Source organism: Eulemur rufifrons, chromosome 2, assembly GCF_041146395.1.
Source record: "Eulemur rufifrons isolate Redbay chromosome 2, OSU_ERuf_1, whole genome shotgun sequence".
Taxonomy (NCBI): Eukaryota; Metazoa; Chordata; class Mammalia; order Primates; family Lemuridae; genus Eulemur; species Eulemur rufifrons.
This window is the reverse complement of record NC_090984.1, coordinates 24,445,806-24,462,170: the sequence shown is the minus strand read 5'-3', so window position 1 is coordinate 24,462,170 and position 16,365 is coordinate 24,445,806. Positions and strand designations below refer to the sequence as shown.

Below are 16,365 nucleotides of genomic sequence, written 5' to 3'. Positions count from 1 at the left end.
ATGGTGGTTTTGCAAAACAGTGATTTTGTAATTCTATCATCCTTAGTGTATTACTTATCCTCTAAAGAAGAATGGACCCTACAATAAACTACAGTTACTCAAATTAGGAGAGGTAAATTCTTGATTCTTTCCTTTTAATTAACAATTTCAGGCCGGGCGCGGTGGCTCACGCCTGTAATCCTAGCACTCTGGGAGGCCGAGGTTGGGCGGATCGTTTGAGCTCAGGAGTTCGAGACCAGCCTGAGCAAGAGCGAGACCCCATCTCTACTAAAAATAGAAAGAAATTATATGGACAGCTAAAAATATATACAGAAAAAATTAGCCGGGCATGGTGGTGCATGCCTGTAGTCCCAGCTACTCGGGAGGCTGAGACAGGAGGATCGCTCGAGCTCAGGAGTTTGAGGTTGCTGTGAGCTAGGCTGATGCCACGGCACTCACTCTAGCCTGGGCAACAGAGTGAGACTCTGTCTCAAAAAAAAAAAAAAACAATTTCACAAGAAATCATTATATAAAGGCTATCCACAGATGGCAGTAAGAAAGGATTCCCCCGCCTTCCCCAGCTCTTCTTTTTTGCAGCATCCCAGATAGCATGAGCATAATGAGTTTTGCAGACTTTACTAGAAGTCCAAAAGTCTTCCTCATCCCCTCTTCTCAATGACCACACAAACCCTCCTGCCCAAAGCTTCGAATACAATTGATAAGGTTCATTTGTTTATACATATTATCTAAACAGAGTCACTTAATACATATTCTTTTTATCTTTTTTTTTTTACTCAACTTATGTTTCAAAGACACATCCATTTTGTTGGACACACCTAGAGTTCATTCATTTTAACTGCTATAGGATAGACATCGTGAAACAACACTCTCATTTATATATCATCTATGGCTGTTTCTCAATGTAACAGAAAAGCTGAGACTACATGACCCAATAAATCTAAAAGACTTATCTTGCCCTTTACAGAAAAATTATGCCAAACGCCACTACAAAGCATTAATTCTAAACTTTAATATACAACAGAATCACATGAATTGCTTGTTAAAATACAGACTGTTAGGCCCCATCCCCAGAATTTCTGTATATGTAGGTATCAAGTACTTAGAACTTTCATTTCTAAACAGTTCCCAGGTGATGCTGATACTACTAGTAAGGAGAAGGAAGGAACACTTTGAGAATCACTGCTATGAGTATTCCATTATATTTATATACAATAAATTATTCACCCACCCTACTATTGATAGACATTGCACTTATTTCCGATTTTTAGTCATTAAAGATAATAATGCCATTTCTGCACAAGACTTTTGGTGTGCATTTATGCATATTTTGAGAGTGAAACCACAGGATTATAAACTAGGTATGTTTAACCACAGTGGACACTGCCAAACAGCTTTCTGAAGTGGTTGTACCAATGTGTACGCACCATCAGTGTGTGGTAGTTTCCTTATCAATATCTCTCTCCTATACTTATATTATCAGCCTTTTCCATTTTAGTCATTCTGGTGAATGACTAAGGGTATTTCATTGTGGTTTTAATTTTAATTTCCCTGATGAATAATAAGGTGAAAATACTTTCCCATGTTTACTGCCCATTTGGAATCCCCTTTTGTAATATGCCTATGTTCATGATAAAAACTCTTAGCAAATATCCTTGCCTTTGGCTTGCATTGTTCTTTATAGAAAGTTTTTAATTACATATTCAATTTCTTTAATAGTTATGGAATCAGAGTTTCTATTTCTTCTGTGTCATTTTTAAAAATTTCTTTTTTCATATTATTTAATGTCTACTTACTAACATAAAGTTGTTCAGTGAGTCCTATTATCTTCTTCCTTTTTTTTTTTTAATTTTTTATGAGATAGGGTCTCACTCTGTCCCCGGGGTTTAGGGCAATGGTGTCATCATAGTTTACAGCAACTTCAAACTCCTGGGCCCAAGTGATCCTCCTGCCTCAGCTGGGGACTTAGGCACATCATGCCTGGCTAATTTTTCTCACTCTTGCTTAGGCTGGTCTCAAAATACTGGCCTCAAGTAATCCTCCTTCCTTGGTCTTTCAAAGTGCTGAGTTTACAGACGTGAGCCACTGTGCCCGACCCCTATTCTCTTTTTAATAGGTATAGGATCCACAATGATATCCTCTTTATCACTAAGATTCTGGTTATTTCCCTCTCTCTCTCTCTGTCTCTCTCTGCCTCTCTCCCTCTCCCACTCTCTCTTCCTGATGAACTTCTAGAGGGGTTTATCAAAGTTATTAGTCATTTCAAAATATTATTATGCTTTTAGTTTGGCTGATCCTCTCCCATGGTATATTTGTTTTCACTTTTATGCAATTTCTTCTGTTATCTTTATTATTTCCTCCTTTCTACTTTCCTTTGGTTTTGTTTGCTCATCTTTTCCCATTTTGTTGGGAGGGATCATTGATTTTCAACATTAAAATCTTCTAACAACTATAAAATTTTCCTCTATAACTTTAAGCACATCTGACAGTTTTAATATATTCAATACGTTCAATATATTTTGTAATTTGTTCAACTTCTAGGTTATTTAAAGCACATTTCTTGATTTTTAATCATATAGATATTTTCCAGTTACCATTTAGTTACTGGTTTCTGATATAATTTCATTATGGCATTGAAATCTATATCATTTTAATCCTTGGAAATTTAACCCTTATTTGATGGTCCAGTAAATGAACATATTTTTTAAACATTCCATGTGAACTTGAAAAATATGTACATTCTGGAGCTGTTGGTACAGTATTCTATGTATGGCAATTATATCCTTACTGATTAGGTATTAGGCCAGGGAAACTGTCATTCTCATCTGAGAGTTAGTCACCACTGGATGCTCACAAAAGCACCAATACCACCCTCTTCACTGATTTTTTGAATGCTTGTTCTATCAGCTACTAAGCAAGGTATGTTAAAACATTCCATTAAGATTACAAATATGTTTCTTCTTTTAGTTTTATTAATTTTTGCTTTATAAATTTTCAAGCTATGTTATCAGGCACCTATAAATTTTGGATTGTATACTTCCTAATGAACTGATCCTTTTAGAATTATGAGATATTCTTTTTTATCTCTAGTAATATTTAAAATATACACATACAGTTATATCTGCTTTTTGTTTTTAAGGTTCGCTAAATCTTTTCCTATCCTTTTACTTTAAAATCTTTCTTAAAGTGGCTCTCACGAGCAGCAAACAATTTAGATTTATATTATATCCAGTCTCATAATCTTTAGCTTCTAATTGGAGTAATTAATCTATATTTAATGCAATCACTGATATTTCTGAGATTGGATCGACCATCTTACTATTTGCTGTTGGTCCTGCTTTCTTAGCATTCCTTTTATATTTCTTTCTTGTTTTCTTTTGGATTGCTTATTTTTACTTTACTTATCCCCTATATTAACTTAAAAAAAGTTTTACATTCTTTTACTATTTTGTGGCTATTCTAGAAATCATAACATGTACCCTTAAATTACCAATGTCTAACAGAAATAAAATCCTCTGTAATTTAGTAGTTAATGCAAAGATCTTAGCGCACCTTAAATTCCATTTACTCCCTTCAGATGCTATTGTTCTCATGTATTTTAGGTGTATATAAACATTAAATGATAAAAGTTATTTTTATCTTTGTCTAAGTTAGTTAATACCCATTTAGACTCAGCCATGTTTTTATAATTTTCGTTGTTCTTCATTCCTTCCTGTACCTTTGAGCTGTAATCTGGGATAATTTAGCTGCTGCCTGAACAATCAGTTTTAAGAAAAATATCCGGTCGGGCGCGGTGGCTCACGCCTGTAATCCTAGCACTCTGGGAGGCCGAGGCGGGTGGATTGTTTGAGCTCAGGAGTCCGAGACCAGCCTGAGCAAGAGCGAGACCCCGTCTCTACTAAAAATAGAAAGAAATTATCTGGCCAACTAAAAAATATATATAGAAACAATTAGCCGGACATGGTGGTGCATGCCTGTAGTCCCAGCTACTCGGGAGGCTGAGGCAGGAGGATCGTTTAAGCCCAGGAGTTTGAGGTTGCTGTGAGCTAGGCTAATGCCACGGCACTCACTCTAGCCCGGGCAACAAAGCGAGACTCTGTCTCAAAAAAAAAAAAAAAAAAGAAAGAAAAAGAAAAATATCCTATTGTCTTCTAGCTTCCCCTGTTTCTACTGAAAGGTTGGCTGCCAGTCTTACTGTTAGATTATAAAGATGCAGCTGTCATACAAGGGATTAATAATTAGAATATAGAAGGAACTCCAATAACTCAATAGGAAAACATCAAATAATCCGATTAAAAATGGACAAAGGATCTGAATAGAAATTTCCCAAAAGAAAGACATACAAATGGCCAATTGGTATGAAAAAATGTTCAACATCATTAGTCATCAGAGAAATGCAAATCAAAACTACAATGAGATATCATCTCACCCCAGTTAAAATGGCTTTTATCAAAAAGACAGGCAATAACGAATGCTGGCAAGCACATGGAGAAAGCGGAACTCTTCAACTCTGTTGGTGGGAATGTTTTTTCTTTTTTTTTCTTTTTTTTTTTTTTTGAGACAGAGTCTCACTCTGTTGCCCGGGCTAGAGTGAGTGCCGTGGCTCCAGCCTAGCTCACAGCAACCTCAAACTCCTGGGCTCAAGCGATCCTCCTGCCTCAGCCTCCCGAGTAGCTGGGACTACAGGCATGCGCCACCATGCCCGGCTAATTTTTTGTATATATATATTTTAGTTGTCCATATAATTTCTTTCTATTTTTAGTAGAGACGGGGTCTCACTCTTGCTCAGGCTGGTCTCGAACTCCTGACCTCGAGTGATCCACCCGCCTTGGCCTCCCAGAGTGCTAGGATTACAGGCGTGAGCCACCGCGCCCGGCCGGTGGGAATGTTAATTAGTGCAACCACTATGGAGAACAGTATGGACGTTCCTCAAAAAACTAAAACTACCGGCCGGGCGCGGTGGCTCACGCCTGTAATCCTAGCACTCTGGGAGGCCGAGGCGGGTGGATCGCTCGAGGTCAGGAGTTCGAGACCAGCCTGAGCGAGACCCCGTCTCTACTAAAAATAGAAAGACATTATATGGACAACTAAAAATCTATATAGAAAAAATTAGCCGGGCATGGTGGCGCATGCCTGTAGTCCCAGCTACTCGGGAGGCTGAGGCAGGAGGATCGCTTAAGCCGAGGAGTCTGAGGTTGCTGTGAGCTAAGCTGACGCCACGGCACTCACTCTAGCCTGGGCAACAAAGTGAGACTCTGTCTCAAAAAAAAAAAAAAAAAAACTAAAACTACCAATATGACCAGCAATCTCATTGCTGAGTATTTATACAAAGGATAGGAATTCAGTGTATCAACAAAAACTTATCTATATTCCCACATTTATCGCAGCACTATTCACGATAGCCAAGATACAGAATCAACCTAAGTGCCCATTCATGGATGAATGGATACAGAAATTGTAGTACATATATACAATGGATATTATATAGCCAAAAAAAAGAACAAAATCCTGCCATCTGCAATAACATGGATGGAACTGGAGGATATTATGCTAAGTGAAATAAGCCAAGCATAGAAAGACAAATCTTGCATGTTCTCACTCATATGTGGGAGCTAAATATTAAAAACAATTGATCTCATGGAGACAGAGAGTAGAATGACAGTTACCAGAGGCTGGGAAGGGTAGCGGGGAGGTAGGGATAAAGTGGGGATGGTTAATGAGTGCAAAAATACAGTTAGATAGAATAAACAATATTTGATAGCACAAGAAAGTGACTATAATAAACAATAAGTTAGGGTACACTTTAAAATAACTAAAAGAGTGGAACTAAAATGTTCCTAACACAAAGAACTGTTAAATGCCTGAGATGATGGAGCCCAATCACCCTCATTTGACTAATTGATATTACATGCCTATATCAAAATATCACAGGTACTCTATAAAGATAAACTATTATATACCCATAATAATTAAAAATAAAAAATTTTTTAAAAAGATATCTACATCACAGACGTACGATGGTTCGTTTGACTTAGGATTTTTTGACCTTACACTAGGGTTAAACTGTGGCAATTTCCACATACTCTGAATTCTGATCTCTTCCCAGGCTAGTGATATGCAGTCCATGAGATCTTCAACTCTATTATACAATAGGCTTTGTGTTAGATGGTTTTGCCCAACTACGGGCTAATGTAAGTGTTCTGAGCACATTTGAGGTAGGCTATGTTAAGACATGTTTGGTTGATTAGGTGTATTAAATGCATTTTCGACTTAAAATATTTTCAACTTACAATGGGGGTATCAAAATGTAGCCCCATCAAAAGGTGAGGAGCATCTGTACTGCCTTTTCTTTCCTCTGGCTGCTTTTCAGATTTTTTTCATTGTCTTTGGTTTACAATAATGCTCCTAGGTACAAATATCTTTGTATTTATCATGCATTGGATTCTCAGAGCTTGTCAAATGTATGCTTTTTGGTGTGTTGTTTTGTGTTCTGACAGTTTTGGCGTGTTCTATACTATTATCTCTTCAAATATGGCTTCGATCCTATTCTATTTCTCTCAAAAATATCTTTCCAGAATCCCTATGGCATATATTAGATTAGACATTTTCACTATGTTCTTGGCATACAAGTTTCTTAGAGTGTAAGTCTCTTATACTCTTTGTATTTTCCTTTTTTGTCTTCATTCATTAGGCTATTTTCTTCTGGCCTAACTCCCAATTCACTAATTTTTTTTCTTAACCTATATCTAAATATTAAATACCATCATTAGATTCTTAATTTCACTCTTTAGTTCAATATTTTCCTAAATTTGGAATTTTTGAGTGGTTTGTAGTTCTTTAATAAAATACTTTCAAGTCCACGTCTGATAACATCATTATCTAGATCCCCTATGGTATTGTTTATTCTTTCATTTCTCTTGGTTTTATTCATGTTGATCTGCCTCCATGTATGTCTTTCTCTCTCTCTCTCTCTTTTTTTTTTTTTTTTTTTTTGGACTGAGTGCAAGATCCTGTATATGAACAATTATAGAGGCAATTTTTAAAATTTTTAAATAGAAAAAAGCTTATATAATAAGGACATAAAGAAAATATTTTTGTACAGCTGTACAATGTATTTGTATTGTAAGCTAAATGTTGTTACATAAGAGTCAAAAAGTTTAAAAAAAACATTAAAAGTTTATAAAGGAAAAAAAGTTAGAGTAAGCTAAGGTTAATTTATTATTGAAGAAAGAGGCTATGCGTGGTGGCTTATATCTGTAATCCCAGCACTTTGGGAGGCCTACATGGGAGGATCACTTGAGGCCAGGAGTTTGAGACCAGCCTGGGCAACAGAGTGGCACCCCGTCTCCACAAAAAATAACAACAACAACAACAACAACAAAAATCAGCCAGGCCTGGTGGCACATGCCTATAGTCCTAGCTACTTGGGAGGCTGAGGTGGGAGGATCTCTTGAGCCCAGGAGTACAAGGTTACGGTGAGTTATGATTGCATCACTGCTCTCCAGTCTGGGTAACAGAGCAAGACCCTGTCTCTAAAAAAATTTTTTAAATTAAAAAAAAAAAAAAAAAAAGATACTAACGAAGTATCTTGTGTATAAATTAAATAATAAAAAAATAAAAAATAAAAAAAAAAGAAATTTTTTTTTTATATTTTATAAACTTAATGGGCTTTAATCAAAGTATCGTACAGTTAAAAAATTAACTATTTTTTCCTTTCTTTTTTTGAAACAGCTTTATTGAGATATAATTCACATGATATAAAATCCTTCCATTTAAACAATATGATTCAAATTTTAAATATATATTCATAAGGTTGGACAACTATCCCCACAATATAATTTTAGAACATTTCCATCTTCTCTAAAGGAAACTCTTACACCCATTAGCAGTAACTGCCATTCCCTCATCCCTTCCAGCCTGCTAGTCCTTGGGTACTACTTGGGTAGTGCTAATCTGCTTTCTGTCTCTATGGCTATGCCTATTCTGGACATTTCATGTAATAGAATCATACAGTATTTGTCCTTTTGTAACTGGCTTTTTTCACTCAGCATAATGTTTTCAAGTTTCATCCATGTTGTAGCATGTGTCTGTACTTCATTTCTTTTTATTGACAAGTAATAAATAGTTCAGAGTATGGATATACCACATTTTATTTGTCCATTCATTAGTTGATGGACATCTATTATAGATTGTTTCTAATTTGGGGCTATTATGAATGATGCTGCAATGAAGAGTTCACATACAAGTCTTTGGGTGTATATATGTTTTCATTTCTCTTGGGTAAACCATAGTAGTGGAATTTTTGGGCGATATGATAACTGTGTTTAGCATTTTGAAGATTTGCCCAACTGGTTTCCAAAGTTAAATTCAGTGTAACCTAAGTGTACAGTGTTTATAAAGTTAATAGTAGTATACAGTAATGTCCTAAACCTTCACAATCATTCACCACTCACTCGCTGACTTACCCAGAGCAATTTCCAATCCTGGAAGCTCCATTCATAGTACTTGTTCTATGCAGATGTATCATTTTTTTTTTTTTTTCTGAGACAGAGTCTCACTCTGTCACCAAGGCTAGAGTGTAGTGCAGTCGTCATAGCTCACTACAACCTCAAACTCCTAGGCTCAAGTGATCCTCCTGCCTCAGCCTCCATAGTAGCTGGGACCAAAGGCACACGCCACCACGCCTGGCTAATTTTTCTATTTTTTGTTGAGATGAGGTCTCACTCTTACCTAGGCTGGTCTCAAACTCCTGGCCTCAAGCCATCCTCCTGCCCTAGCCTCCCAGAGTGCTAGGATTACAAGCACGAGCCACTGCACCAAGCCCATTTTTTATCTTTTATACCGTATCTATACTGTACCTTTTCTGTTTAGAGATACATTTAGATACACAAATACTTAGCATTGTGTTACAATTCCCTACAGTTTTCAGTAGAGTAACATGCTGTCCATGTTTGTAGACTAGGAGACTAAGTATGTAGTAGGCTACATCTAGGTTTATGTAAGTACACTCTATAATGTTCGCACAACAAAAAAATCACCTAACAACACACTTCTTAGAACATATCCCCCATTGTTAAGTGACACATTACTATACTTCAACTGGTTCATAGACTATCTCCTTCCCTCCAGTTCACAACTCTTCAGTCCATCTTCCACAATTCCAATTCAAGTCCCCTGCTAAATATATTTCAAATAGCTCCTCAATCTCTAAAAGAAAAAATTTTAATTTTCTCTGCATGACATACAAGGTCCCAGCGTTTGGAGTATAATGTTACCTTGCCTAAAATATCTTTTTCCCATTGACAATCCCGTAAGCTCCAACTCAATATTCAAAACTATATTCCAGAATCACCCCTAGAAAATCTTTGCAGACTTCCAGGTAGTTCTAATCAACTTCATCCTTTGTGTAAGTACTTTACCTTATATGTGATTATAGCATTTCTCATCCTACATGGCAATATAATTATCCCTCTCCCATCCTATGTACCTGCTATGTACTCCTTTTGGACAAAATTTAGAACTGAACCACAATAATAATATTCAACATTTTTCCTATAAATGCATCTTTGATGCTTTATTTTTATCTTCTTTTTTCTTAACTGATTTTGTATTCAACTGAATTTAACAAATAATCACTGGGTACCCATCTCTTGTCAGGTACCAGTGATACACATATAAATAAGAAACTTAATATTTAAACTATCTTAAATCTCTTATTCCCAGCAAATCCCTTTTAAGTGGAAAAGCTAGGAGAGGGAGAGAAAGGGAAAATAATATAGATGGGATTGTAAAGAGGCATAAGGTCTCTAAACTTTCCATAAATTACATCAAAGGCATACCCACTAGATCACAGAATATAGAAGAGAATATTGAGACTTGAGAACAAAAAAGTTACAGCTTAGAATCTAAGTCTTCTGATACATAATTCCACCAGGCTGCCCAAAACTATGACATTCAGAAAGTAGCAAGTAAATGAGGAACACCCACCCTCTAGAAGTTTTGAGCACATTTTCCATAAACTGTAGGGGTTTATTTTTATACAACATGTTTATGGCCAAGGCATTTCTAATGGCTCTCCATGTTTAATCTAGACTTTTGGAAAAGGTAAGAATAATTTCGGTTCACAATAAGAGAACACCTTTCTTCTTCAAAAGTAATTTAAGCAGTCTTTTGTTTAATGGTCCTTGGAGCAATTGATACTTTGTTCTGTAAAACTGAGAACACACTCAAGGAAAGGCATTCCCTCACCCCTCCAACACATATATTTATTTGCAAGAGATAATATATATTAATTTAGTATGTTAAGGCCCTAGTGTGTATCAAGAGACCAAGATAGAAATCCCATCTTAGCTTTTATTTAAAAGCAAAACTTATAGAGCCGAGTATTAAGGTTTGAATACTAGCTTTAGGTATCACCTCTACAACTAGAATAATAACAGGACTGCCTTACAAGTAACGCTATGTAAGTGTTAGCTAATATTATAATAAATAATATTATCTTTTAACAGTTCCAGTGTAATGTCTAGCTAAAATGTTATGTGTTTCAAACTTCCAGCATTCATCAAGGTGGCCAGGAGTAGTACTGTTGTGCTACTGTTAACCATCCATTATGCCTTTTAAGCAAAAAAAGCCATTATGTCTTTTGTGCTTAAAGGTAAGACAGAGCACAACAAGCTAGAATGATGAGGGGCTTGGTGACAGAAAGATCTTTTCTACCCCCCTTGTTTTGCAAACCTGCTAGCTGTTGTGGTCGTTCTGTTTGTTCTCCATTCTTCATCATTTCCCTTCAGTTGAGTGTGATAAACCCTGTGTCTGCTATATGTCCTCATACACAAACTGAAATTTTGGATTACAATCTCAACCTGGTACTGATTTTGAACTTAGTTTAGAGGAAAAGCCCACCTTTTGTTTGACCTTTCCTTTTCCCTAATAATTCTCACGGAAACTGAAAGTTCACTCTTTTTATATGAACTCAATCAATCTTGAGATTCTCACAACAAATACTTAGTTACCCACTTGGTCTCTCCACACTGTCCTGTTTCTTTGTATCCACATTCTGTGTTGACTCAAGATTCTATTAATAAGCTCCTCTATTCCATCCTAGAACTAAGAAACAAAGCAATCAAACAAGCATACAGTTGATCCTCCATATCCACAAGGGAATGGTTCCAGGATCTCCTGCAAATATCAAATCCACAGATGTTCAAGTCCCTTATATAAAATGGCTTATTACAGTCAGTCCTCTGTATTCACCAGTTTGTATCTGTGGGTTTGTATCCACTGTTAAGTTTCAACTCTGGATTTGAAACCTGAACATATTGGAAGGCCAACTGTACTTAAACATTACACAAAATGACCAAATCCATGGTAACAATTAAAATTCAACACCACCAACAAAAATCATAACAAACCTGTGCATCTCTTCATTCAAAAGTGCACTCAAATCAGCACATATTCGCAAATATACATGGGGACTATAAAACCCCGTACGACATGGCTCAAAAACTAAGCCCTGATTTGTCATCTGCTTATAATGACATGTGGACCACAATATCTACAATGAAACATAAGATTTTAAATGCTTATCATGAATATGACTCAAAAATCTGTTGGGGGGGTCAAGCATACACATATTTAGGTACTCACTTGCTCCAATTTAAAGATATGCTGATTAAAGTAGTGTTGTAAACGTTCATTAGCAAAATTAATACAAAACTGTTCAAAGCTGTTATTTTCATAATCTTCAAACCCAAAAATATCAAGAACACCAATGGACAAAGTCTGTAAAACAAGAGAAAATACTGGTTAAAAAATGATGCTCAAATTTATGTAATGAATAATATAATGCTCAAGTCCTCTATAGCAGTGGAGAGGGGATTGTTTTGGGCCAGTGTTCAACCAAAATATACCATGAATTAAAAGTATTTTAGTTCTCTTTATCTTCATCTTTCTATTTTAATCCTAATTATAAAAATACAACCAAGGCCAAGCCTGGTGGTCCACGCCTATAATCCCAGCACTTTGGGAGGCCAAGCTGTGAGGGTCACTTGAGGCCAGGAGTTCAAGACCTGGGCAATATAGCAAAACCCTATCCTTACCAAACAAAAATCCAAATTTTCAACACATATAATCCATGGATTACTTTACAAAAATGTACACAGCAAAGTTAATGGCCTATTATTTTTATTTTAGAAATCCATTAAACTCCAAGAAATCTCTAAACTTAGAAATTGCTAAACTCCAAGAAGGAATGGAAATAACAGACTATGGGGAAATCAAAAGTTTACTTAAGTGAAGGATCAGGAGAGCTATGTTACTCCTGGCTATGCCAAGAGGACTATGTAATGCTTCCTATCTTGACTTCTATGTCCCAATAACTGAAATTCTGCTTTAAGAATCAAACTAACAAGTATATTTGATCAGCCGCATGGAGACTGAGAATGAAACCAGATATCAGAACATACGGTTCTTTAAAATTAAAAAATTTCATAAAGAAAATTACAAGGTTTAAAATGTCGAACAGTACTAAATATTAACACAAAAAACAGCAATTCCTTCCTTATCATCAATGTCTGCTCCCTAAAGTCAACAGCATTCAAATCTTTTAGCTGTCTGGTAGAATAGACAACATAAGTGTATTCTAGTTCTTGATATTTTACTTCTAGAAATTATCTTTCTACCTTCTTACTATAGATGATAGAGATTTGACTCTCAAACCTGCATACACTATTCTCACCACCCTGACCCCATTCCTGAAATACAGTTGTATGACAATTTTGGTTGAATAAAAACAATTTTTTTCCACTGGTGCTAAGAGACAATGCTGGGCAAACTGATGTAATAAGTGATAAGTAGTATTTTTTTTAAGTCTGTACTAAGTATTTTGATTAATTTTGATTGAGTCTAGGCCCTTAAGAAGAAAAACGAATATAATGTACTTCAAAAATAAGTCAATTTGATAAATTAATTTTTATAACTGTGGGTTTACTTGAAGCATGAAAAATTACTATAAGAGCAATTTTACATTTAAGACAGTAGGATTAAATAATAAAGATGACATTTCTAATCAGTTTGACAAAAAAGACTATTTCATAAAGGCTGGTAAAAAAATAAAACTGGATTTGAAATGATTAAGCTAAATACCTATAATTTGCCATATTAAAAATAAATTCTAACTGGAAAAAAGCTTAAACATAAAAAAATTTAATTTTAAGAGTATAAGTATTTTGTAATCTTGGGCTAGAATAGGTCTTCCTATGTAAGTAAAATAAATACATAAAACCCAAGACTAAAAAGGAAAAGAATGACAGAATTAACCACAAAAAAATTTACAACGTAAGGGCACAAAAATAGAAAGTATAAATAAATCTTGAAAATCAAGTAACTAAGAGAGAAAATATTTGCAATATATATCAAACTATAAGTTGTGAGGGGTTAGCTATGCTCCCAGCAAAAAATTGGGTCCCTTAGGCAGGGCAAAGACCTGCAAAATTCCTAAAATTATTTTTGTCTCTATATAGCAATATTTTTATGATGTAATATTTTTATGGGACAACAATAAGTCTATATAATATCTAGAATAAACAGCTCCTAAAAGGGAGTAACAAAAAGACAAAATAAAAAAGAAAAATAATACAAACATATAAGGAAATAATGCAGAGAAGAAATAAAATAGAGAAAACATGAGGAGACTCTTAACTTTCATCTACCATTGAAAAGATGCAATAAAAGGGGATAGCTCCCCTCTCATCAGATTAGGAGATGTAAATACTGATAATATCCAATGTGGGTAAAGGTGTAGGCTAAAAGGCACTTTCATATACTGCTGGTAGAAGTGTACAGTCTTTTTTGGAAAGCAATTTAGCAGTAACTACCAAATTTTTAAAACATATACTATATACATCCTTAAATCTAGCAATTCCACTCTGAGGATTTTATCCTAGAGAAATATGCACAAAAATAAGTAAAAGAATATTTGCTACACCATTGTTTATAATGATAAAACAAAAATATTTTAATAGATGGATTTATCGTACACATCATACTATATATTACACAATTATTAAAAAATAACAAGGTCCAGATATATAACGATATAGAATATATTTCAAGAGATCCTAGGTTAAAAAATACAAGTTTAAAACAATAGAGATTGCATGATTCTATTTATACTTTTAAAAGCAACTCTTAATATACATGTCTTCAGAAGGTAAATACATAGGATAAAAGGTCTAGAAAGACAGAACAGTTCCTATCAATAGGGAAATAAATAACAAAAGTAAAAGTGATTCTTACTTATTACTCTACATAATTTTGTTTTTAAATTTCATCTATTAAAACAGTTTTCAAGGAAAAATATATTATAATCCAATGTATCTTTACCTTGGTATCATGCTCTAAATCTTTACTATTCAAAAGTGCATGATTAATTCGAAAAACTATCCAGTCAAACAGGGCACTATATAGAGACTTAGCCATGGAGTTTCTCACTGTTACAGCCTGAAAAACAAGAAAGGCATTAGGAGTAAAAGTGGACTTGACAATGATATGACTGAGATACTATAACAAAGTGTGTCTTGCTCTCACTCAAGAAAGAAAACTTAGTATCCTGAATTAGAAACTAATTTTTCTCTCAATATAAATAGCGTATAATTGAAGTTTTATACATGTACTCAGGAATTTAGTCCAGCTCAGGGAATCTAGGCTAAAATTGCCATGAAAGATAAGAGAAACAAAATGTAGGTCACTCAGTTCAAAACATTTTTAGTAAAAATTGAGGTATATATTTCCCCTAGGAAAGAAGGTATAATTAGAAGTTTACAAACAAATGATCTTGCCAGCTAAAGTAGGGAAGAGTATTCTAGGTAGAGGAATAAATCTGTTAGCAAAAAGGCATTAGTATTTGTGGAATCCTAATCACACTCTTAAAACATACATATAGTACAAGCACCATCACATTCCTAGTTGTCATCAGCTTGTCATCCTCAGTAGCCTCTAGAATTACTCCATCCCCAGACAAAGTAACAATTCCTTGATTATGGAGTTACAACATTTACTTTGTGCCTCACTTCAAAAGCTTTCTCAAGTTTATGGTAATTCTCTGTACTGTCTGCTCAAATTTTTCTGTAAAGTCTGAAATTGTTCTAAAAAATAAAGTTCATCAATTAAAGAAATTCACCATTCGTAAAGCACTTCAATTTATTAAAAAAAAAAAAAAAGTTATGTCTCTTAAATTGAGTCCTAGCACTTAGAAGAATACAAATTCTAAAAATTTACATATTAATTATATAGGGGTTTTTCTGCAGCTTGTATATTCAGGTACATATTTATATCCCTGTTCTAAAGTGGAGAAAATAGAGAGCAATGATTAGGAGATAGACTATCTTCCGATCCCAGTTTTTCTACTTATTCTAACTGTGTAACCATGATCAAATTAAACTTAGGCTACAGCTTACACATCTGTAAACGGGATAAAATACTATGACCTACAACATAGGTGATGAATTAATTTCTGAATATCAAGGAAAAAAATAAAAGCTTCAAGTTTCTAGACCAAAAAATAAATGCCTACATAGGAAAGAGAAGACTGGTATCAAATTCTCTCTCTTCAACACTAGCAGCCTGAAAATAACTGGAAGATGTTTATAGAGTTCTGAGAGAAAAAGGAATGTGACTCTAAAATTCTACTCTTAGGCAAGTTAATAGAGTACAATCATCCCTCAGTATCAGAGGGGTGGGGGGATTGATTCTAAGACCCACCCAGGATAGCAAACTCCAAGGATGCTCAAGTCCCTTATATTAAATGGCATAGTATTTCCATATAACTTACGCACATCCTCTGTATACTTAAAACCATCTCTAGATTACTTACAATACCTAATACAATGTAAATGCTATGTAAATAGTTGTTACACTATACTTTTATTAGTATTATTTTTTATGTTATATTGTTTTTTTTTATTGATTTCCCCCCAAATATTTTCAATCTCCAGTTGGTTGAATCCTCAGATGTGGAACCCTCAGATACAGAGGACCAACTACCAAGAAAACCAGTAGTAAACTGGCATATATGGTAGAATACCATTCTGTTTTTCCCAAGAAGGAAAACAAGAATGAGGACAATCTGATCAAATTCAACAAAAGTAAAATATTTTAAAACTAAATAAATAAGCATAAAACAGAATAAGCATAAAAAAACTTTATTGTGGCCGGGCACAGTGGTTCACTCTTGTAATCCTAGCATTCTGGGAGGCCAAGGTGGGAGGATTGCTTGAACTCAGGAGTTTGAGACCAGCCTGAGTAAGAGTGAGACACGTCATCCAGCACAATAAAGTTTTTTTTCTTTTCTTCTTTTTTGGAGACAGAGTT

At 34.8% G+C, this 16,365-nt stretch overlaps 1 protein-coding gene across 1 annotated transcript in view; it reads right to left on the bottom strand.

The window, feature by feature from the left end:
• The window catches only part of MYO9A (myosin IXA), a 193,691-nt gene that overhangs the window by 136,211 nt on the left and 41,115 nt on the right, over positions 1-16,365 (bottom strand). The window contains exons 9-10 of the mRNA XM_069458108.1: positions 14,380-14,496; positions 11,644-11,778 (exon numbers count right to left, since the gene is read on the bottom strand). Of these exons, the coding sequence (XP_069314209.1) occupies positions 11,644-11,778; positions 14,380-14,496 (252 nt within the window). The remainder of the gene's footprint in view (positions 1-11,643; positions 11,779-14,379; positions 14,497-16,365) is intronic.